Consider the following 22823-nt stretch of genomic DNA (forward strand, 5'->3'; position numbering starts at 1 on the left):
ATATCACGAAGATAAGCCAGCCCTCTTATCTTCCCTCCATAGGTATCGCCTTGTGATCACATACAGATTCAGCTGTCTCTGGGTAGTGTTGTTTACTGTAATTTGCCCCCACTGGCTCTATGTCTAAAGCTAATCTTTCAGGCAGTAGTTATCTGTCTGGCAATTAAGAAGGCCACTGACCACATGCTGTACACTTCCAAAGGCCATTCCTGGAATGAAGAGTTATTCAGGGACAGGTTCTGGACTGTACAATGGTTACAATGGTTCTCAGACCTCATTCCCAGACTTTGGATGGTCTGGTGAAAAAATGGCTGCTCACTGTGGCTCTGTAACCCAGGTCTTGTGTTGACAGACAAAGTCAATAGCCCACTGGACTGGAGTGAAAAGAGACACTAATGTGGCTCAAGCAGAGAAAGGTTCTCATGCGATGATATTTCAGAGCCACTTTACTGCAGAAATAGCCTGGGAAAAACCTAGACAAACTTCCGGCAAATTTGAGATTTGCTCTGAAAGTCCAACTGAAGTTACAACTGAGAAGGGTCTGGTGTCTACAGAAACAGTGGATGTGTGTTTTGCTTTTGAGAGTTACACTTCTGTTGGCAAGTAATTGACTAAAAAAGAAAATGTTTAGAGTATGTAAACAAAAAGACGTATAAAAGGTGTGTTTCTGTACCAGGAAGGTGAATGGAAATATGCTAAATGTATCCCCCATCCACATTCTGGGTAATGTTCGTTATTTGCTAAAACCCCATTGTGTTTGAGTGTGTGTTTTGAGGTGGGGATGGTAACCATAGACAAATTATGTTCAATGTTGCAGCAAGAAGAGTGTGAACTGATCTCAATGTTGCTGCCTTCATACTATAATCTGTATTAGTGAAAACTTCACCTACACAATATACTGTAATCCATTTACCCAACTTGTGACAAAATATGCTAAAAGCTTGATAATTGCTTATAGATGTTTCTTGTACTGGTCACAATGAAAGGCATGTGCAGTTTTACCACACAGCACAATGCCACTGATGCTTGATGAAGTTTTGAGGGAGTGTGCAACTGCATGCTGACTGCAGAAATATCCACCAGAGTGGTTGCCTATATGAAAGTACACATGAGGGGGCCCCCTAATACCAATCTTCAAAAATGTATGAACACATACACATTTTCTCAGTATATTAAGTTAACTGGTTAGAAAGAGAGAAAGAAAGAGAGAAGGCATGGACGAAGGAAATAGTTTTGTAGTCCCTCTGTGCCACTGGATCGAGATTAGTATAAATAGCCAGTTCTACTGCCATCTAAAGGCTGTGCCGATGTGCAGGGGTTTTCCCCCCACAGGCAGTCTTAGACTTTTTTTTTTCATGTCAAGTAAAAATAACACGGTGTGTGATAATCCTTGAATCCTCAAAAATGTTGAGACAGAAATGCATAAATGGTACAGCGATACAGCTACGATGCAACCGCTGAAGACACAAAATGAGAGAGAAATTAGGATAGGGGAGAAAGAGACAGGAAGCAAGCTGGAAATAAGGACATACAGACAGAAAGATGGACACAGACAGAGACAGATCTGACCAAGAGAACAAAGAAAGAATCTGTGGTGAAGTTCTACTGTAGCCTACTCTAGTGATACTGACATCAGCAAATTCTCCTACAGCGCCATCTAGTGACGATGATGTTTGTATTGATATTGGACAATCTCAAGAACAACCATAACCATTTTTTTCTGCTGTAAAGGGATATTTACCTGATGTGTGTAATTGAATTGTTTCACAAACATTCGAAGAGTACCATCATATAACCCCTTATAGCCTTACCTTATGCTTTCAAGGCCCCTCAAAGCTGACTGACTTAAAAAGCATAGCAGCAACTTTACAGTACATTATATTCCACTGTTAATGTGAAGGTAAAGGACATGTGTTCCATTTATTCATTTCACAGAAACTTTCTCCAGTTCACGATCATTTGTTTCCTTTGTTGTATATAAAATATAAATTCCCATTACTTAGAATGATCACTGCCTTAGTTAAATGTACATATATGCCTATTTTTTCATGTAATCTATTTAAGCTATATACAGAAGTATCAGAAAGCTAAGTATACACAAATAACAGTGTTCTTCTTGTGCCATTTTAAATAAACCGCTGCAAATAAATTCTCATGTTTAGAAAAATCATGCATTCTGGGTCACAAACAAGCACTAAGTGATTTTTTAAAAATAAATTTCAGTTCATTATTTGTATGCTCTGTTTGCTGCAGATATAGTAACAATAAATACATCATTTCTCAGCAGTACAGCTACAAGGCAGTATCAGTACTAAGGATGGAGGTGGAGCAGTTGGCAGTATGGAGCAACAAACACAATCTCTTCCTGAATGTTGACAAGACCAAGGAAATGGTCACTGATCTCAGGAAGGCACATATATATATGGCCAGCCCCCAGCTCCTCATCACCCTCAGATGCACCATTTAAAGTGCCCTGACCTTCTGTATCACTGCCTGGTTTGTAACCTGCACAACCTATGAACAGAGGCAGCTGAACAAGAGATTGACAGCAGCAAGAAAGGTCATTGGTGCTCCTCTCCCATCCATGCATGAGCCTCCAACATCATTAAAGATGCCTCCCACCCCTCCAACAACCATGGTTTCCATCCCATCATGGAAGAGTAAGTTATATGTTTCTCAACAGCTTCATGCCCCAGCATCATGAACACTCATGAGCACTCAGAGATATACGCAATGGTACTCACACCATGATACTTCTCAATGCTTTTAGAGGCATGTATACAAAAGGAACAATCTTTATTGACACTCCTATATGCCTTTCATAAGCATTCAACGTGAATTCAGTGCAATGACAAATGAAAAATGACGTAAATGGGTAAACTGAGGGTGACAAAAGCAGACAAAAACAGTATGGGATCTACCTGAGGCATATTTCAATCAAACAATAAGCACAACTGCAGAACAAAATGGCTTGAGTTATGATCCATTGTGCTTGTATGTAACAATCAATCAATTGTGTGGTCCATCAAGTTCCCATTCAAAAGCCAAAATGCGATTATGTTTAGAGAGGCTTCGACTCCAATTTCTGGTGGTCTTGAAGTGATAGAAAGTGATGGATGTGAAAGAGATATTGGGGAAAAACAGTGCAATGTAGCTCTCTCATCAATGACGTAGCATGGACATGAATCAGGCCTCTTCTCCTGTTCCTATTTCAAGTGGTAATTAATGTCCACACTGATTACAGTCAAAAGGCACATGTGCAAATAATGCATGTTAATTGAATAATGTACTTGCATTATATTTCATCATAGGGATTTATTGGCATTTATTGAACATGAGCTGAAATTGAGTTAGAAGTCCTCAAGATGGTTATAATGTGAAGTGAAGAAAAGAAGAATTAATTCTGAGATGGAAAGACAGACAGGCATGCATGCAGATAATACCTTATTGTGAAGCACATCCCAAGTTGAAAGACTTAATAGTTTGTGCCATTTTTACTGAAGACACTAAACTTAGCCACTGTGAACAAGCTTGATTTCCCACTGCCCACGAGTGAACTAAGCTCCCAGTCTTCAGCATAAAATATAGTGTGTTTGTCAGGTAACCACAGTGCCATTTAATCCCTTGAGACATATGAAAAAGCTTCTTGTATGTGTCAATAAACATACAGATCGCATGTCCTACTGGTGAGGCATTTAACCCTACATGACATAACATGGCAAGAGGTGAGGTGGTGGTCTAATGGTCAGGAATATGGGCTTCTAAATGGAATGCCGGAAGGTAATGAGTTTGATCCCAGTGCCCCTGACCAGGGCACTTAACCTACTCTACTGTAGCTGTCCCTGTAGCTGGTTCACTGTTCAGTGGCTCTGCTGAAAGACTAATAATTGCATGTAATGCTAAAGGTATGATCCACACAGTGCACATACCCACACTGTGGAGGGATACTGTGCCTCACAACTGCATGCAGTCTGGCACATAACTGTGCTGTGCCGATGACAGCACTTGTCCACAAAATACAGATTACTGTGACATTCAACAATGCTGCAATGTCTTTTCAGGCCTATCGATACTTCACACATTTATAGCCTCGCACTGCAATAATTCTATGGAATTCTAATTCTCGGCGGCTGAGATGATTAGACCTGTGTTGTATTTCATCAGTTTTTTAAACCATTCAACACTCCACTGAAATTCAATAACCTCACCTTCAGCAGGATCCCTGGAAGCTTCAGAAGTGTCGTTTTTTTCCGTGGGAGGAGAGTAACAAACAAATGCTGATCGTATTTCTCTCTGAACCATAATCTCCTTATTCTTCTCCCTCTGTGTTTCCTGAGGGGCTAACAAGTCACCCTGCCTGTGCACCTCTTCACTGACAGGCCCTCTGTGAGCTGAGGGATGGAGGGCCAGCTATCATATCACACCTCATATGTGCTCTGGACGAACAGACGGCATGACATCACAGCCGTGGAATAGAAGAGAGTTGGAATGGAATCTCATGTTATGTGTTATGTTGGACATAATGTAGCTCTAGCTTTATCTTCACATTTTAGTTCAGTGATTCTCCAGTGCATTTAAACAACCATTACTACAGCACATTTAGTAATCATTATTAATATGTTGAAAGTGTTATATTGAAACTATTGAAGGGATTGATGGGAACCATTGTCAGGAGCTGTAACGTACATTTCTAGCCAGTGACTGAACTAAACATGATGCTCAGACCTCATATTTCCATTCATATTTCTTATATTCACTGTTGGATACAAACATGTGTGATCAGTGAATATGAGCCTAGTCATGGACCATCTCACCCTTACAGTTGGTTACAAAATCAGGAGGACTCACCGGATGACAACACAGCCTGCATGGTCCAGGGGTGTGACCCAGAGGAGGACTTATGATGGTGGAAGGGTCCAGTCAGAAGCTCTGAGACACAGTGGGATGTTAGTGCAGCATCCCCCAGGGAGTGTTTTGCCATCCCTCAGGCAGCGATACGGTCTCTCAGGCCCTCCTCCGAAGTGTATGAGCACAGTGTAGGAGTAGGTGTTTATGTAGAGGGAGAGAGGAAGAAGGTGTGTGAGTGTGTGAGAGAAAGAGAGAGAGAGGGGGGGGGGGGCTACAGTATTTGAATATGTTTGTCTAAGACTGCATTACTCTTGGTCTTGCATATTTGGTTTACCCAATCATATGTTAATGACAGACACTGGCAGGGAAGGATTCATCTTCAAAAACATCAAACAAAGATCAAACAAAAGCTTTATCACTTTGATTTCTGCTATGCTAAAAGAGACCAGTGTAAATAAAACAACTGGCACATCTCCATGTGATAATATTTAACATTAATGCCCTTTTAGTTGAATGGGTTTTCATTATATCAATAATGCAGAAACTGTTCTCTGCCACAGGCTGACGGCTAACGAGTTTTGACTAAAACGGTAAAATTGAACTTTCTCAAAACACATCCGAATCCCAATCATCCGTAAATTGATCTAAAGTGCATTTTACTCCAGATAATTCCTTTAAGTGGGGTCAGACATTTCAGTAAGAGGAGTAAGCACATGATATAGTGATACAGACTTTTTCACTTGGGGCAAAATGTCTCTCAATCCACCACTGTGTTTCCGGTGAGGCCAGGGGGGCAGTGGAGTGGTCCGGGGAAACTGAAGCAGGGAGGATAGGTTAGTCAGTGCACCCCAAATGCATGACCAAGAGCTACCTTCAGAGGTGACATGCCACTTTATATCCATATCAACTATCCCCACCTCCACCGGGCCCCGCTCAGACTCAACGTCTAAAAGCACGTCTCGGAAACATCAAGGTTCACTTACATACTGAGCCGTGCCAATTTTAAATGCATGGAATTAAAATTAACACAAAATACAAAAAAAAGGTGTGTATAATTTTCATGGTGAACAAAAGTGGAAAACGTTACATGATCTGCAGAGGCATAATATACAGTTTTTAATCTACAGAAAGGCTTGCATGGTAGTTCTGAAAACATGACTTCATGAAAATATGCTTTCAAAAATGAAATCTATACATTGAAATATATCATGCCACATGGACAAAAGGCCATAATGTTAGTGTAATAGTGTAATGCAATTTGAGACGACAAGCGAATTGTCTTTATGTAAATAGGGTTTTACACAAATCCTGATATTCTGCACATCTCCAGCACCTGATTCCAGAAGACGTCTTGTGCATGGGGATTTCATCTTTTTAGGGTTTTACACAATTTCTGTCGCTCTGAGTGCAGACACTAGGATTCACAACTGAAAGTAGCACATATTACCTTTCTTTTATTAATGTAGAATATCAGTATTAAGCCATTTCAATTCATTGACATCCAAGCGCACAAACAACTTGATGATTGTGTGAGGTTAATAGTGAAATACATAAATTATAATATTAAGACTATATTGCTGCATTGGTAACAGTGACTTTCAAGATTTCCAATTACTTCAAAGACATGTCACAGTTATTGGTCATATTTATTATAAAAAAGTGAGATCCAACAGGTTTATTAACATTACTACACATTCACTTAACCATATAACAGACATGCTTTTCAAAAGCAATCAGGCATTCATTTAGGCACAATGCAATAATCTAGATTTCTAAAGAGCAAGTACACAGTATTTTAGTGTTTAAAAATCAGCTCGGCTTCATAGTTGTCTCTGTGCATCAAAGGCATTACATTTTCTATTCTGCGGGGTCAAGTGTACAGATGAAATAATTAACGATATAACATGTTGAATTCAAATCAATTTTATAATCCCATGCCCAGAAAGATCCATCCAGAGCAGTGTTTTGTCTGAAATGTCTAATACTGTCCATGGAATCTTTGTTGTTATGGCTCCGTTATTAGAGAAGATGTCTTCATCTGTACAAAACGGACAGGGCTTCTGTCCTGGTGAGGCCTTCAAAGGCTCTTTTCCTTAGGAATACCATTCTTCTCATGTCCTCTACAAGGAATAGCATGTAATAGGTTAATTCATTAAAAGGTTAATGAGTTGAGTTGTTATTGTAAATTGTGAGTTATGAGTTTTTCAGTCAATCAGTCAGTCACTCAGTCAATGTATTGCTTGTAAGTCTGTAGACAGGAAATCTTATGTTCATGTCTGTAACAGTCCTTACTCTTCGTGCCTGAGGTCAGGATGATCTGTGTCATTCTCTGCTATGTTAAGCAGCTTGGCCTTCTCATGCTCCTCATCCTCATACTCCCGCACATCCTTAATCTCCTTCATCTGGCCAGTTAACACCTTCACCATGAACAGCATGATATACTATAAAGAACAAGAGGAAGCCTGTGAGATGTGATGGAAAGAACAAACATACCAAACCAACAGAGTCACTGAGTAGTGACTCATAATCTTCTGTAATATTCTTCTGAATGTAATGCTTCTGAAACCCAACACACTTCTAGTGGATCCACAGAGACATGGTGTAGAAGAAAACATTGTGGATAGACAGAATACTCACCAGAAACCAATAGAGATTCATAAGAAGGAGTGTGAAGAGGAGGGAGTTGAAGAAAAAATAAAAAGGGATGTTAGGGACAGACTCGAGACTGGCTATACAGGTGGCGTACAGCACTTTGAGAGGAAACCAGTAAAGGCGAAACCAAAACCTGCATGGAAGCACATGAGCGAGGGCACTCATAAAATCCACACAAACACAAGAACGAAAGTACAGGTAGAGAGAGACAGCGAGCACATTACATGCATTTCCCCTTGGACATTAAAAAGGTTAACATATTTGTGTACATCGATAAAATAAACAACTTAATTAGAGTTAGCCTAATAAATAAAGTATTAATAGGCAGTCTTCAATACTGTGAGGACTTTTTTTTAAATCAAGCAAACTATTTCCACTTTGTACCTATGAGACAACATTATAATTGTAATGATAAAACCCTTCTGTACTGAGTGCTGTTTGGCATATATGTACATATATCGGCAGTGCTTCTACATGGAGCTTGATTTGTAAGTTGCTTTGTGCAAGGTCTATCCAAAATAATTAAATAATCATATGACTGTTAAGAAATCAGTGTGCTGTCTAAACTGGACTGACTGACAGCTCCAACCACTCACCAGGTGAAGCTGAAGCTGATGCAACCCACAGTAGAGATGATTTCATTGATGGACTTGTAGACCCAGCCACTGTTCCTTAAGTACACATTGAGTTTTGTGAACTCAAGCTGAATATCGTTGATATCGTGAAGGAAGAGAACCAGCACTCCTATTTTATGGTACCTGTAAAAGGTATACACAGGCATTGAAAATACACACCGTGCGTATGCACCCTACCCTAAAAAACAACACACCATTTCACCCCCCCCCCCCCCCCACACACATACACAATACACCTTTTTAATTACTACTTTTAATTTATTCTTTTAAGTTGAGCTGGCTCTTGAGCATAAGAAGCTTCTTCTATCCTGATGTAGCTTTCTGTAACACCATTTTTTAAACACGTGAAACTGTTTCAGAATCCCGTTCAAAAGTCTTCCCGAAAGCTTGCTGACCTGAATGCATAGGAGAATGTGATCAGCACCAGGGTGACCACATGGTGAATCACCATGATGACAGAATCCCTCCTCCACACATCCATGTAAAATGAAGCATATATGGAATGTCCATAGAAGCTGCCCTGGATCAAGTAGGCAATGGTGATATCAATGGGAATGGGCATTCCACTTGTCCAGTCTATGACAAAATACAGACAACAAATGTCTTTTGCAAATTCACTACGCAGTGGACACGTTCTTTCTTCATTTTTACCCAACTCGGTCTTAAAAAAAAAAGGATGATTAAGTTTCTCACTTTAGTGTCGCATTCAATTTATAGTACTTTGTACTGGAGGAGTGAAAGCATGTACAATTCACACATCACCATGAGAAAGGCTGGCCTAACTAGTGAGTGTTTACCATGAAATACAGAACTGGGATCCTGAAAGAAAGTGTATTCGGTGAGGAAGAGCAGATAGGCACTGTATGACCAGGAGGCTGAGTAGAAAATGAACTTCCAAGCACTCTCTGGCATCTTGACAGCATCTTTGGGTTTGAGGTGACACCACTGGGCAACTGGCTGTAGCACAGGGACACAAAGAGAAAAAAAGCACATTATCCAGCCAGGGGATGAAAACCCAAGTTGAAAGGCTGGTTCAGGGGTGCAAACAAATCCAGTGTTTGAGTGGAATTGTATAGATATCTGCTGAATAGGCCTACTCCAAACCGTGGAATTTGTCAGGGCTATAACCTGTTCTAATATGATTTTCTTCCAGATTTGCATCTTATACTATCTTAATACTACACCAATTTATGCATGTCACCATGGTGTTGTTTACGATTCCTCACTGTTTAGAGAAAGAGCCCATTGGCATTCAGAGAGAAGTTAATCTGTGAATAGAGTTGGCAAGGGGCTCGTTCCCTCACTTCCCAAAGCATAATACCCACAAAGCGCGGACAGTACCACTGCCCGTAGTAACAAGTTGGCAGTTTTCAGTTGCCTTGGGAGGGGATGATAAGTAAGCAAATCCTGTCAAATTAATTATACAGAAGGCCTGCACTAAGAAACTGATAGAAGTGACTCTTTTAGGTGTGTGGGCAACCTGACCGATACAGGATTATGTACACCTGTAGGCTATGTTACAAATCTTCTGGTGACCATGTGTGTGCGTAGTCAGATCCTATCGGGGAGAATGCAGTCTACTTAAAGGAGAATTCCGGTGTGATATTGACCTAAAGTGTATTGAAACATGATACCGAGTGTGAACGTATGTCTCATAGCCCATCTCGACTTGTCCCCTGCACTCCAAAATCTGGCGCTAGTTAGCCGATGCTACCAACAACTTTTTCCAGTAGTGGTGCTTCGGCATCGGGCTAGCCATGCAAATAAATCACTGTTTTACACCCATTTACGAGGCTCAATGTATCTCCACACTTCATTGGTAGACTTCCTAGGGCCCTGACATTTAAAACGAGACATTGAGAACTTTGAAAAAGCACTGGTAGTTTACTTACAAGACGATTTATACAGACAGTATCTTCACGAAGTTTAACGTTTGCAGCCATCTTGAATTTAGTCACGATAAGTCGAGCAACGAGTAAGAATGAACAGCTATGATAAGGGATCAGATTCCAAAAATAATTCAGTGGAAATGCATGGATTCCAGTTTCTTCCAGTAGCAGCAACTGGAATCCATGCATTTCCACTGAATTATTTTTGGAATCTGATCCCTTATCATAGCTGTTCATTCTTACTCGTTGCTCGACTTATCGTGACTAAATTCAAGATGGCTGCAAACGCTAAACTTCGTGAAGATACTGTCTGTATAAATCGTCTTGTAAGTAAACTACCAGTGCTTTTTCAAAGTTCTCAATGTCTCGTTTTAAATGTCAGGGCCCTCGGAAGTCTACCAATGAAGTGTGGAGATACATTGAGCCTCGTAAATGGGTGTAAAACAGTGATTTATTTGCATGGCTAGCCCGATGCCGAAGCACCACTATTGAAAAAGATGTTGGTAGCATCGGCTAACTAGCGCCAGATTTTGGAGTGCAGGGGACAAGCCGAGATGGGCTATGAGACATACGTTCACACTCGGTATCATGTTTCGATACACTTTAGGTCAATATCACACCGGAATTCTCCTTTAATTGTCCAAATTAATCTTGAATTGACTTAAATTGGAGATGAGTTACACATTATTTTATGCTATGTAGTCTGGTTAAAATATTGTATTTCACTATGGAGGGCGTGATCACACTTCAAGACAAAGTGAGAATTCTCAATGAAATATAACAGCGCAAAAGCAGTGGATTACCTGTAAAAGACATGTGGCAAGTTTACGCCTTGAAATCGTCCATAATACCGCGCATAGACAGACAATGCCCACCTCCCTCCAGGTAAGGTAAGCATTGTTATGGAAAGTGCTCTTGGAGAGTTCAAGACCACAGTTGGTGCAGTCCCTCACAGCACCACGTACCACGTTGTATCCTCGTATTATGAGGTCGGCGTATCCTGGGGCTGGTAGTGTCCCACTACTAATGACATCTGCACGGTTGTTGTCCATGTCACCACTCACTATTTTACAGCAGAAATTAATTTGTAATTTTCTAAAGCAGCGCACCAACTTATGGTGGCGCCACCTCTCATCACTCCAACGGACGGCCTGTGTGATGGTTGAGTTTAAAATGATATCATTCCATGCTATTATAAAACATACACCGGCTACAGAAGTTTTGGTCTCGTCTAAAACAATTAATGTAGGTCACCAATTCTCTGTAATGTTTCGATGCTATCCAATCCAGAAGCTTGATTGGCACAGCGCTTTACCAGAACTGAAAAAAAGTCCCTGTACGCTTAATTATCATGCGACTCGTTCCTTGAGCGAGGAATGAATATCCAGGGATGTTTGCTGGTGCTGGGGTTGACATCATAACATTCCTTGACATTCTGTTGCATCTGTAAGTAAATATTCCTCATTAACCAGGGGAATGGCTTCGCTTGCAACGTAGCCTTCTGCGTTGCACTGCCGAGCGGTGCGCGATACCCACGGTTCCTCTGGCTGTCAGAGCAGCCTAACTATGTGTGGGTTTTAATAGCCTATACAAAGTACAGTTCATTCTGGTGTCACTCGAGAGAATCAATCCATCTATTGCAGTAGAAAGGTTCGCTGTTTTGGCATACATTATGTTTGCATAATTGAACGTTAAAGCTCCTACGCAATTTTCATGCGATTCTCTTCCACCTCTGACACAAATGTCTGAACTTAAAGTGACCGTACATTATTGACAAAATCATTTTCTAGATATCGGCCCATGTGACCTCATGTTGACAGTAGCTATTCTTAACATAACTTCGCTTCTTTGTGATTGATATTACTGCATTCCCCACTGCATGCATCTTCGTGAAACCTGCTAAACAAACATCATATAATATTGCTTTGCATATAGATAAAACCGTCAGGTCAGAATTGATTGATTCAAATTGAGTCTTGCAATTTTAAGGGATGATCACAGGGCAATGCACTCATGCCCTTTGCAATTTAATCACAACGAGGCCTTCCTCTGACTTCTAAACACAGGCATCCCTGCAAAGTGTTTAGTTGGGGTGATAGACATTGAGGGATGCTGAAGATATGGTGGAATATGTAAGATATGTCTTGCTGAAATTTGCTCTCTGCTAAACAGCACTTCTTAAAGCAAGCTACAATTATGTGCCTGACGTTATCAGAAATCTTTGATGCTGATATATATATATATATATATATATATAGCTGATATATATATATATATATATATATATATATATATAAGTAGCTAAAACAACCTGCCCCACACCTGAATTATGACACTGTCTGAGAACTTAATTTTCTGTGCTCAGTTTCAAGGGTTAAGACAACAGCAGCACAAGCTCACAAGCTCACCAGACATCCTGTGAAGAGAATCACTTTTTATTGTCAGGAATGTTTAGTACATACATATAATAATAACAAATCACAATAAAGCATATTGTAATAGTAAATGGGACCTTGCCATGATGGTAACACAACAGAACATGGAGAGCAACTGCAGAGGTTCATATGGTGTTCCACAATACTGCAGTCTGCTTGCAATGTCCTTTTTGTGATGATACCGATGTCAAAATAGGATTTCTGAGTGGAACGCAGCGGTTCAAGCAATAGGGGCATATTGCATAGCAAGCCTGTCAAATTCATTCTCCTATAGAGACGCATGTACGTGCACACGTGCACACACACACACACACACACACACACACACACACACAGAGAGAGAGACAGAGAAAACAACACTTATGAAAAAAATATTTTACAAAATCTAACAAAATGGATATAATGCTATGGTAACAAGGATTTAATGCATCTTACAAATCATCTCACATAACTTTCTCACCTTGGCAAAATAATCCTTAAGGAAAGGGTGTGTTTTGTGAGCGTCTTTCAGCTGAGAAAGGTAGCGGTTTGTGACCTGAACAAAAAACACAGAATACTTAGAAACAACACTGATAACAAAACAAAAACAGCTGGTCTAGTAACGGTAAAGTGTAAAGGGCTGTCTGAATTTCTTGGCGGGATTACTCAGGGCGTTTTTCGACTGACAGAGAACGTGTTTCTGTTCCGTTTAGAATTCTTTGAACCTTGGTGCCATCTAGTGAACCAGCCTGTATTTCCACTAGTGTTGCACAGTGTACCGATACTAGAAAGGTATCACGATGCCTTCACGCAAAAAACAATACGATTTTGATGTTTTTAAAATCGATACTATATTAAACTAATAGCATTTTGTGTCTGTATGGACTGCTCCCACTCATTCTCCTTGAACGCATCTAGGCTAGTGGGTGCAGCCATATTTAGGAAGTAATACCTTTTAGTTAATATTAATATGAAACAATGTACTACCCATTATATGCCTTTTGATTTTCTTTCTTACCTTGAGATTTACCTGCACGTGTTCAACGTATTGACGTAGCCACATCCCCGATACCTGTGAGGCGCAAATGTGTAGGCCTTAATTGACCCTCTAATTGGCACTGCAGCAGGTTAGATGGCGAGTTGAAATAGTTTTCCGACCACATAGCACATTCGCATAGTACAAATTGTTTAGTTTATCTGTATTTTGCATCCTTTATTTTTACTTCTTGAAAGTCAACCGGACTGTGGAATAAATGACAACCTTTTGATTTAATTCTACTCTCCGTGCGTGCTTCCCTGGGATGTGTGTCGGGAGAACTCCTCATCCATCTCATGTGGCTAAAAAGTTTGGTGGAATAGCCATTACAGTTGGCGTGTCAAGCAGGCAGTTCTGAGTAAGTGAGTGCGCAGCAAACATCAACACAAGTTCTTTGCCGACAGTCCTCGGCTTGTGGATAAAAGAAAAGGTCCAAGTGAGATCAGGAACTATTTCGGATACATTAGATAGATATTGATATTCAAGGGGAATTTCATTGTAGGATAGTGAGGGCAAACAAACAGGTACACAGAGGCCCGTCTGTAAAATATGCTTCAAAGTCATTCAAAAGCAAGAAGGCTATGCCTAGAACCTGGCTAAGCACCTCGTAGACATATCCCAACATTTAAAGATATCAAAGAACGACAGGTTAATGAATAGGCTATAGAAAACACCACTACATGATTAGTGCCAAGTTCGTTTCCTCAGTTTTAAGTGAAACAAGTGTGGTTTTTAGGATAAAGCAATCTTTCCTTCATCAGTGAATTTTGACAAGACATAACGACTGTGATCATAGTATGCTAATGTGATTAAAAACGCAATGTTCACGCTAGTATAACATTACCATAACTTGCAAACAATCTATTTAATATTCGGTCAGTACTACTGGTAATGTTTGTCATGGCATGTAGACTGCAATTTGTTCAATAATTATTGCCCAGATGTAGGATAGGCTACCCGAAATGCGCTCATTAAAGCCCACAGCAGCGTGTTGAGTCCTAAATAATAATAGTGGCTTATTGTTATGTGGTAGCAAAAAGAATGTTAACCATCAAAGAAATGGACATAATGTATTAATGCACACAGATATATTGCAATAGGTAATGGTGTAGGCCTATATCTGACGAAGACCTGAGTGGTTGAAACGTTGTAATCACACTGGGATCTCACTTTTTTCCCTTTGCAAAAACTGTCACAAACTGTCAAAAACTGCCTAGGGTAGCCTACATCAGATGGCCTAAAGATTAGGCTCCTCTGTATAGCATTCAGTGATCTGCATGCAATAATTTCAACACCGACCTACTACCTTGGCTATTTAAAGGTAATTTATTGCCAAAACACAACACAATGTAAATAACTATAACAAACAATAAAGGACTTAATTACACACAAACTACTATTTTACTGACTATAGAAATAATAATTATGTAGGAGGTTTAGAACCCAGAATTGACCTGCACATTACAAAAGTGCACCAAACTCAACACAAATGACTCAATACACTTGGAGGAGGTCTGTGTCCTTTCTTTTCCAGATATTTTAGGATTTCACCATGGTATCATTTCAGTATCGAGTATCGAGATATTTATGGCAGGTATTGTATCGAAGTCATAATTTTGGTATCGTGACGACACTAATTTTCACTAGTTTTGAACCGAACCAAGGGTGCGTCATCAACAATGTGTGTTGCATGCAAAAACAAAAGTTAATGAGTAAAATGCTAGTTAATTCTTTGACTAGTTTGGTTTACTCATGCCTAGGGATGTAACGGTATGAAAATTTAACCTTATTTTAGTGACCAAAATTATCACGGTTTTCGGTATTATCACGGTATTTCTAAAACTGTGTTCAATATGTTCAGAAAGCACTGATAGGCCTACACAAGCTGAAATAGTTTCAAAAAGTGTCCCGTTCACTTTTTTCTTCATGTTTAATTGGCTATGTGCTTATAGCTTTCCTTACCCTACCATAACTTGGAGTTTGCTATTTCTGTTATTTGGATGCAATGAGTGAGACCAAAGTAAGCGTTCAAAATAAAACTTTAGGCTACTGTATTCTCCTGATAACGTTTGTGGAATGGATTTAATGTGGACATGAACATAAAAAGAAGCAGAGTGGCTACATGATACAGTGCACATTTTGCGATGAAAAAGTTCCGCCTTTCAAAATCAGGTGTAGCCTAATCCGAATCGTAGTTAAAACCATCAATTAGACAACAGAATCAGTAGGGTACCAGTTTTGTTCCATTGTACCAGGCCTACTGTATGTCAAAAGCAGGCTCGGATGAAGCTGGGAAGGATTAAACACATGGTTTCCACACCACGGTAATCAACAGTGATAATCATGATGTTTGAAATGAAAACGGTAATTATTATCGTCAACATTTTTATCGCGGTTTACCATTATACCGGTAATCATTACATCCTTACTCATGCCAACAGTTGATATAGACAGAAAACTCATGCTTTTAGTCTTCTCCCCTCTGAACGGTAGAATGACATGCCCACTTCACAGAAAAAAACAACTTTTTTCTGGTTCAAGCTCTGAACCAAGGTGCCACACTTAGAACGTTTTTTGTTTGGACGAAATGCTCCGAATGGTTAAATGTTGGTTTGCGAACGGGAACAGAATTGGTTCTCTGTCAGTGGGAAAAGGCTATCAGACGTCAAAACATGCTCACCTCTGGCGGTTTGCCCAGATGCTGGGTCAACACAATGAGGTTGACCAGTGTCTCAGGGTGGCCGCTGTCCTGTAGAAGGTTCAACACAGATCAGTCAGTAAACATCAAATCTTCATTCACACTATAACAATTTATTTCTATATACAGTGCCCACCACATCTATTGGCACTCCAATAAAGTTATTAAAAAAAGGAATAAAAAAAAAAAAAATCTTTTGACAATTTATCTTAGACTCTTAATGAAAACAATGAGCTCTGTTTTTTAGTGTTGATTAACGGAAACTGTGACAAATTTGACCAATGTTGATCTTGCCTCCACACACAGGAGGATGAGGATGGTAAGAAAGACAGAACACAGAAAAAGGACCCACGTTGGACAGTTACAGAAAAAAAAAAAAAACTCACCTCTTGGGGTCACTAATGATTCAGATTTTAGATTTAGAGATTAATTGATAAAGAGGAAGCTTCAAACAGAATGACTCAGCAACGTGGTCACCAATAATATTCCAGAGCCTTAGTCATAACAGGCTTACCTTGTCCAGAGCGTCCTGAAGAACAGCCTCTGCCTCCTCCCACTTGTTCTGGGCCATGTGGCAAGCACCCTGGCCATTTAAGAGGAGCAGTGTGGGAGAGTACTTCTCAGACATCTCTTGGAAGATGTAAAACGCGTCTTGCAGTTTCTCTCCACCCTATGAAGAAACGGCAAGTAAGACATTTCCCACCTTATTTCATTAACAGCCAAATTGAATGTGACACTTTTGTATTTGATGAAATTAATCTAGACTGCACATTACACTGGTAAGGGCCACCCATCAGTGAAATAAGTACACACTCACAACAGCCAGATTGACCCAAGCTGTGGCCAGCTGAGTCAGGGTGGCGTCTTCGTCCTGCTCCTGCATTTTCTTCAGCTCTTTCCTGTGGTCATGGACAAATTTATATAGAGTAAATCCAAAGCGGTTATTTTATTTTGCAAAATGAGAAAACATGAACAGTTCATGAACAGGGCATCGTACCTTGCAAGGTCGACTCGATCCAATGCCAACAACAGCTGAATAGTCATTGCCATGCTACAGAGGGAAAATAAATCTCTCTTTACACTGAAGTTAACATCCAATTTGGTTATATGGTTAAGCATTAATAACGTGTTATTGATGTTAATGAGTTGGTATACCACTCTAGGCTCTCCCCCTGGTGGAGAGTTCGGAGCGCTGCATCTGTGTTTGATTCATGGAAATAGATGGAGGCTGCCATAAGCAGAAAAGTAGTGTTGGCCACATCTACACTCTTGGCCATCTTTTTATCCAGCTCTGCTACAATTGCATCCCTGAGAAATGAACATGTTTATATTAATACACTCATAAGAGTAACATAAGGTAGCAGAATGCTGACAAGCTAACATTAGACAACCCTCACACAAAAATGACACAGAAATGTAGAATAGCAATTGTCAATATAAAACAGAACTTAAAAGCTTTTCTGAAATGGTTGCATGCCTTTGTTAGATGTAAAAACACGTACATCTGCTATCAATAAATGTCTCTAGCTAAGTCAATAATAACTCATGTCAACAATCATGTAAACACAAGTAACAGGACAGATTAACCAACTGGTTATGCATAGATAAGTCTATTAGTGGCTTTGCTACACTGGTGTGAAATGCTGAACTATTTTTCTTGTGCACCACTAGTTGTGTTTTTGAGATACACACTCTCATGACACATCTGATGACAGTAGGAAGAGCAATGGCAGTATGGGCATTCTCTTATAAAGCTAAAAAACTTCATCTTATTCGTTCTCACACACACACACACACACACACACACAACACACACAACACACACAACACACACAAAGCATTAAAGCATGAAAGCATGTCCTTCAAGGTACAAAAAGCTTGCCTCATGAGACCATCCTGATCTCGCAAGCTTCAGTTTTCCTCTCGCAGATCAGTCTGGCATCTTTCCGACAGAGAAAATTTGGAGCAGTTCGCCAAACAAACAGCCAATCAGCGTTGATTTTGAGGCGGGTTTAGGTGTGACGCAACAAACAACATGATGGCATCCACAGATGAGATGAGCGTAGCTATCGCGCAAGTTTTATCCGAATTAGAAAGTATTTCTGGGGAAGCTGTGAAGCTATGAGTCTCAGCCATGCAGCTGAGAGGAATGAACGACACAGACATCCTACATGGCCGATTCCAATGGAGGAATATACTTTCTTCAGAAGTGTAGGGCCTACCGTGAAAACTTGATGGGATTGTCGTTGATGAGGTTCATGTCACATACAAATGGTAAGTTTAAAAATGTTAACGTTAGTTATGTTACCTAAATTAATTGTATGTTAAACGAAGGCATAGAAGAACACTTCGTTCATCTGATTGGTTGATTTGGCCCGTTGATAACAAACAAAGGTGGTGATAGACAGATGGTTTAACCAATCAGCTAACCAGTTTTTTCGCCCCTTCCCAAAAGTTCTCCAACGGAAAGTTGGACATGCGGAGCAAATGCGAAGCATCCATATGGCGGAGTCAGGTTAACAAACAGGCTTACTTGCTGACAACTCATTGCTAGTATCGTTAGACAGCCTTACCTTTTGCCCACATTGGACAGGTAGTCTGCAAACATCCTCACTGCCTGCAGCTCCTCAGAGGAGCTGGGCTTAATGTCATCCATCACAACACCATATTTTCTCTGATGGAGACACAGAATCAGCATTTCATTAACACTGTTTCAAGAATTCAAATGCATACCACAACAAGTGTGACACAAGATAATAAGTGGATACAAAACTGATACCTTATGCATCACACATAGCCACTGACAGTAAAGAGCCTACTTCATATTACCAAACCCTAATCATTGATGACTCTCACCTGGGCGATGTATGCTCTGTATAAGAAGATGTCTCTCTCCGATTCTTTTTCTGGGCTTGATGGCTGCCAAATGAAATTGGTAGACAGATAATAGTGAGGACTAAACAACTGTGAAAGTAAATAATGCTATTAATCATTCTTCATCAGTAATCATAGCAAAGTTACACACACACACAGAGGTAGGCCGTCTATTTAGCTAACGCTATGCTGCTATCCTGCCCTTTTAATGAGACACTATGTCGTATCGTATTAAGATTCCCGCAGCACACAATACATAAAACATACATAAAAATAAAAACAACCTAAACACCTAAAACCTCAGAAAGTGATTAGATTACCGAACTAGATTACCCCACTTTCCATATTAACATTGCAGGGAACAACGCACGGCATTTCCCTGCTAGGAGATTTGTCAGCTTCCAATTCTCATGTATGCCAGTAAAAAAAATGGATTAATGGAAAGTAAAACTAACCTTTACTTTCTGAGCTTCGTTAATGCAGTGTTGATAACTTCCAATGTAAAAAGCATTTTTTACATCAAATAGCTCATCAACTTCACCCTGTTGTGACGCCATCTTGGTAAAACGAGGAAGGTACAGGAGACACGTCACTCTGGACACGTCGTCACCCTAGTGTAGTGAAATTTGTAAATAACAGGAACATCACTGCCACCATGTGGTAAGGATGCTAGAACCTATATGCAAAAAAAGATTGTGATTGTGACATTAAAATGAGTGTCCCGATTTCTCTGTACATGGGGGCATTTTGGAGCCCAGTCTACAACAAACTACATTGCTTTTAAAGCTCAAAATATTAAAATGGTTGGTTGCAGACATTTCAAAGTGATTGCTTCCCCAAATGCTCAAATAAAAACTCACACAATGTTACCCAGGGGATGTAACACAAGAACATGACCTATTAGCCTAAGTCTGTAGTGCATTTGAACACAATATTAAGCCTGGTGCATTTTGAAACTATTGAAATGATTCTGTATAGCTTGACTGTCCCTAGCTTTGCCTGCAAATGCCCATAGGCTATCTTTGGGATCTTGAGAGCAGAAGAAACATCAAGGTTGCTGACACGTTCTACCGTTGTCTTCGTTGCTTAATAATCAATCTATTATAACTCACATCTAGTTCGCTCTTACCAATATGTTTAGCAGTTCGTTAAATAAATGACCCCGACGTGATTTGAACACGCAACCTTCTGATCTGGAGTCAGACGCGCTACCGTTGCGCCACGAGGTCTGATTGAACATACTGGCCATAACAGAAATTGTCCTGGTGTTATTGTCATTTGATTGGTACGTAGGCTACATTGTCATAAGCCGGAAAAAAATATACGAAACCACCTAAGTGATATTAGCCAGAATTTCAACATAATAAATATAAATAAATACATATAATAATAATAATAATTATTATTATTAGCCTATTTTTTTAAGTCAGTTAGCAGGCTCCAGTTGGTTCTGAAGACCACCAATATGCCTGAAGGTTGTGATAAATAGCCAGCTGGCAATAAGCTAAAACATTTAGGCTACATTTATGAATAATAGCAGCCTAACTAGCAGTGGCGCAAAAAGTGGGTATGCATAGGGGCGCAGCACCGTGGGGGCGCCAAAGCGATGGTAAAAAAAAAAAAATAATAATAATATATTTGATATATTCTATATGTAGCTACTGTTGTACGTTTCTAAATAATTTCTGCATTTCCTCAATGTTAAATAACGTTTTAGATAACTAACAGGCTAGAGTAGGCGCCCTATCTCATAAGATTCCATCATAGAATTTTGACATAGAAAAGGGAATGGGGTCGCCGTGAGCGCTGAGTGAGCAGGTACGAGTAGTGAGTTTTCGTCTATGGAAAAAGATGGATACAGCAAAAAAAGCTGTCGGGGGCTAATCATAGAAAAAGAAATAGGGAAAATGAGATGGCATGTCAAGGGATGTGACAGTAGTTAAATAAGTGGATGGTGAAAAGCAACAGGTAGGATAAAGTGTGACGTCTGTGCTTGGAGGCTTGCAAATATTCATGTTAACAGACTAACTAGCGTTTGCTAAGCATATGCCGATTGAAGCATAAACATATTCCATTAAGATAGCTAGGTGGCTACCAGGCCCGGGGTGAGTGATCGGGAGAATCGGGAGAATTCCCGGTGGGCCGCTTCAGTTTTGGGCCGGTCAAGAAAAAACATATGGACCTTTGTCACGTTAGTCTATCTTCTCTTAAAGTAGGCTAATCACGTTCCACAATCTATGCCTGGCACCGCAGTGTCTGCATGGGTTATAGCCTACCATGTGACGGAGCTCTCTCCCATCTTCCACTCCATCTTCTGGGAATCCTACAGGACAGCAACAATACCCACCCTCTGGAAAACATCAACCATTACACCTGTACCCAAGAAACCACGCCCCTCAGAGCCCAACCACTTCCGTCCGGTCGCACTCACCCCAATAATCATGAAGTGCATGGAGAAAATCATACTACAACTCATCTTACCTGCTGTCAGCACACAACTGGACCCATACCAATTTGCATACCGGCCGAAAAGGGGGACAGAGGACGCAGTGGCATGCCTTCTCCACTCCCTCCTTCACCACCTCCAGACTCCCCATAACTTTGCCTCAGTTCTGTTTGTTGACTTCAGCTCTGCATTCAATACAATCCAGCGCCATCAACTCATCAAGAAACTACAGCACCTGAATGTCACCCCTCTCCTCATCCACTGGATAAACAACTTTCTCAGCAACAGGCCACAGACAGTGAAAATAGGGACTACAACATCATCAACCATCATCACCAACACTGGAACCCCCCAAGGTTGCGTACTCAGTCCCTTCCTGTACACACTTTACACAAATGACTGCCAGAGTTCACTACCCAACACCACTTACTACAAATATGCAGATGACACAGCCATAGTAGGACTACTTACAGACAACAGTTCCATCACAGCCTACCACCAGTCCATCACAGATTTTGCACTGTGGTGCTCTGATAACTACCTCCAACTCAACATTGACAAGACAAAAGAACTGGTCATTCATGCATTAAAATCACCCCCTGGACTCACTCACATCACCATCCATGGCCAACCAGTTGCACAGGTCAGCACTTTCAAATATCTTGGTCTCACCATTGACAATAAGCTTAACTTCAATGAACATGTCACCATTACACAGAAACGTGCACAACAGAGACTGTATGCAATACGCAAACTAAGATCACTGTATGTTGCCCCCCCATCTCCTTCTGCTGCTCTACAAAAGCATCATCCAACCCCTTCTACTCTACTGCTCCCCCTGTTTCTTCACCATACTAAATGTCACCAGCAAGAACAAACTCATTAAAATCTCACACTTAGCATCCAAGATAATACAGCTTCCCACCCCCAGCCTCACTGATGCAAATGACACAGCCACCACACGCCTTGCACGCACCATAGTAAGCAGCCCTGACCATCCCCTGAACCGGTTCTTCACCCTACTCCCATCTGGCCGCAGATACAGAGCCCTGGACTGGAAAAAAGCGCACTTTAAGAAAAGTTTTATACCCTCAGCAATCACTGCACTAAACAAACTCCTGTGTAAGAACTGAACTGTTGCTTAATTTATCCAATTGCCATCACCATGGAAAAAGTGGGCTGGTCTTGGGCCTTCAAGGGTTGGTCTTCAAGTTCAAATTGGCAGCATTTCTTAAAAAAATGATTGACACTAATAGTGTAAATTATTGGCCTTTTGTTTAACTTTAGTTGTTTGTGTTTTTTTTTTTTTTTTTTTTTTTTTTTTTTTGGGG

General features: G+C 40.4%; 2 protein-coding genes and 1 non-coding gene across 5 annotated transcripts; all 3 read right to left on the minus strand.

Annotated features, from left to right (window-relative positions):
• Nucleotides 1-6475: 6475 nt before the first annotated feature.
• On the minus strand, nucleotides 6476-12215 carry LOC121677858 (ceramide synthase 1-like). Of its 3 annotated transcripts, none has more exons than XM_042056936.1 (7): nucleotides 10828-12215; nucleotides 8933-9092; nucleotides 8531-8711; nucleotides 8097-8258; nucleotides 7486-7633; nucleotides 7150-7289; nucleotides 6476-6968 (listed from the first exon to the last, which is right to left on the minus strand). In XM_042056936.1, the coding sequence occupies exons 1-7, from the start codon at nucleotides 11074-11076 to the stop codon at nucleotides 6926-6928; spliced, it is 1083 nt and encodes a 360-aa protein (XP_041912870.1). In that variant the 5' UTR covers nucleotides 11077-12215; the 3' UTR covers nucleotides 6476-6925. The 3 variants fall into 3 exon arrangements, with proteins under 3 accessions (XP_041912870.1, XP_041912864.1, XP_041912879.1); XM_042056930.1 differs by having other exon boundaries at nucleotides 7141-7289; XM_042056945.1 differs by lacking the exon at nucleotides 10828-12215 and adding an exon at nucleotides 10028-10079 and having other exon boundaries at nucleotides 7141-7289.
• A 228-nt stretch (nucleotides 12216-12443) lies between these two features.
• cope (COPI coat complex subunit epsilon) lies at nucleotides 12444-21340 on the minus strand. The gene is made up of 11 exons (XM_042107928.1): nucleotides 21323-21340; nucleotides 19502-19657; nucleotides 19029-19091; nucleotides 18746-18846; nucleotides 17328-17480; nucleotides 17170-17223; nucleotides 16990-17071; nucleotides 16687-16842; nucleotides 16155-16223; nucleotides 12920-12994; nucleotides 12444-12727 (listed from the first exon to the last, which is right to left on the minus strand). The coding sequence occupies exons 1-11, from the start codon at nucleotides 21323-21325 to the stop codon at nucleotides 12680-12682; spliced, it is 960 nt and encodes a 319-aa protein (XP_041963862.1). The 5' UTR covers nucleotides 21326-21340; the 3' UTR covers nucleotides 12444-12679.
• trnaw-cca lies at nucleotides 20204-20275 on the minus strand. Its single transcript has one exon. It is a non-coding gene; the product is annotated as a tRNA-Trp (tRNA).
• Nucleotides 21341-22823: the final 1483 nt, after the last annotated feature.

The sequence above is a fragment of the Alosa sapidissima genome, chromosome 1, assembly GCF_018492685.1.
Source record: "Alosa sapidissima isolate fAloSap1 chromosome 1, fAloSap1.pri, whole genome shotgun sequence".
In the NCBI taxonomy this organism is placed as follows: domain Eukaryota; kingdom Metazoa; phylum Chordata; class Actinopteri; order Clupeiformes; family Clupeidae; genus Alosa; species Alosa sapidissima.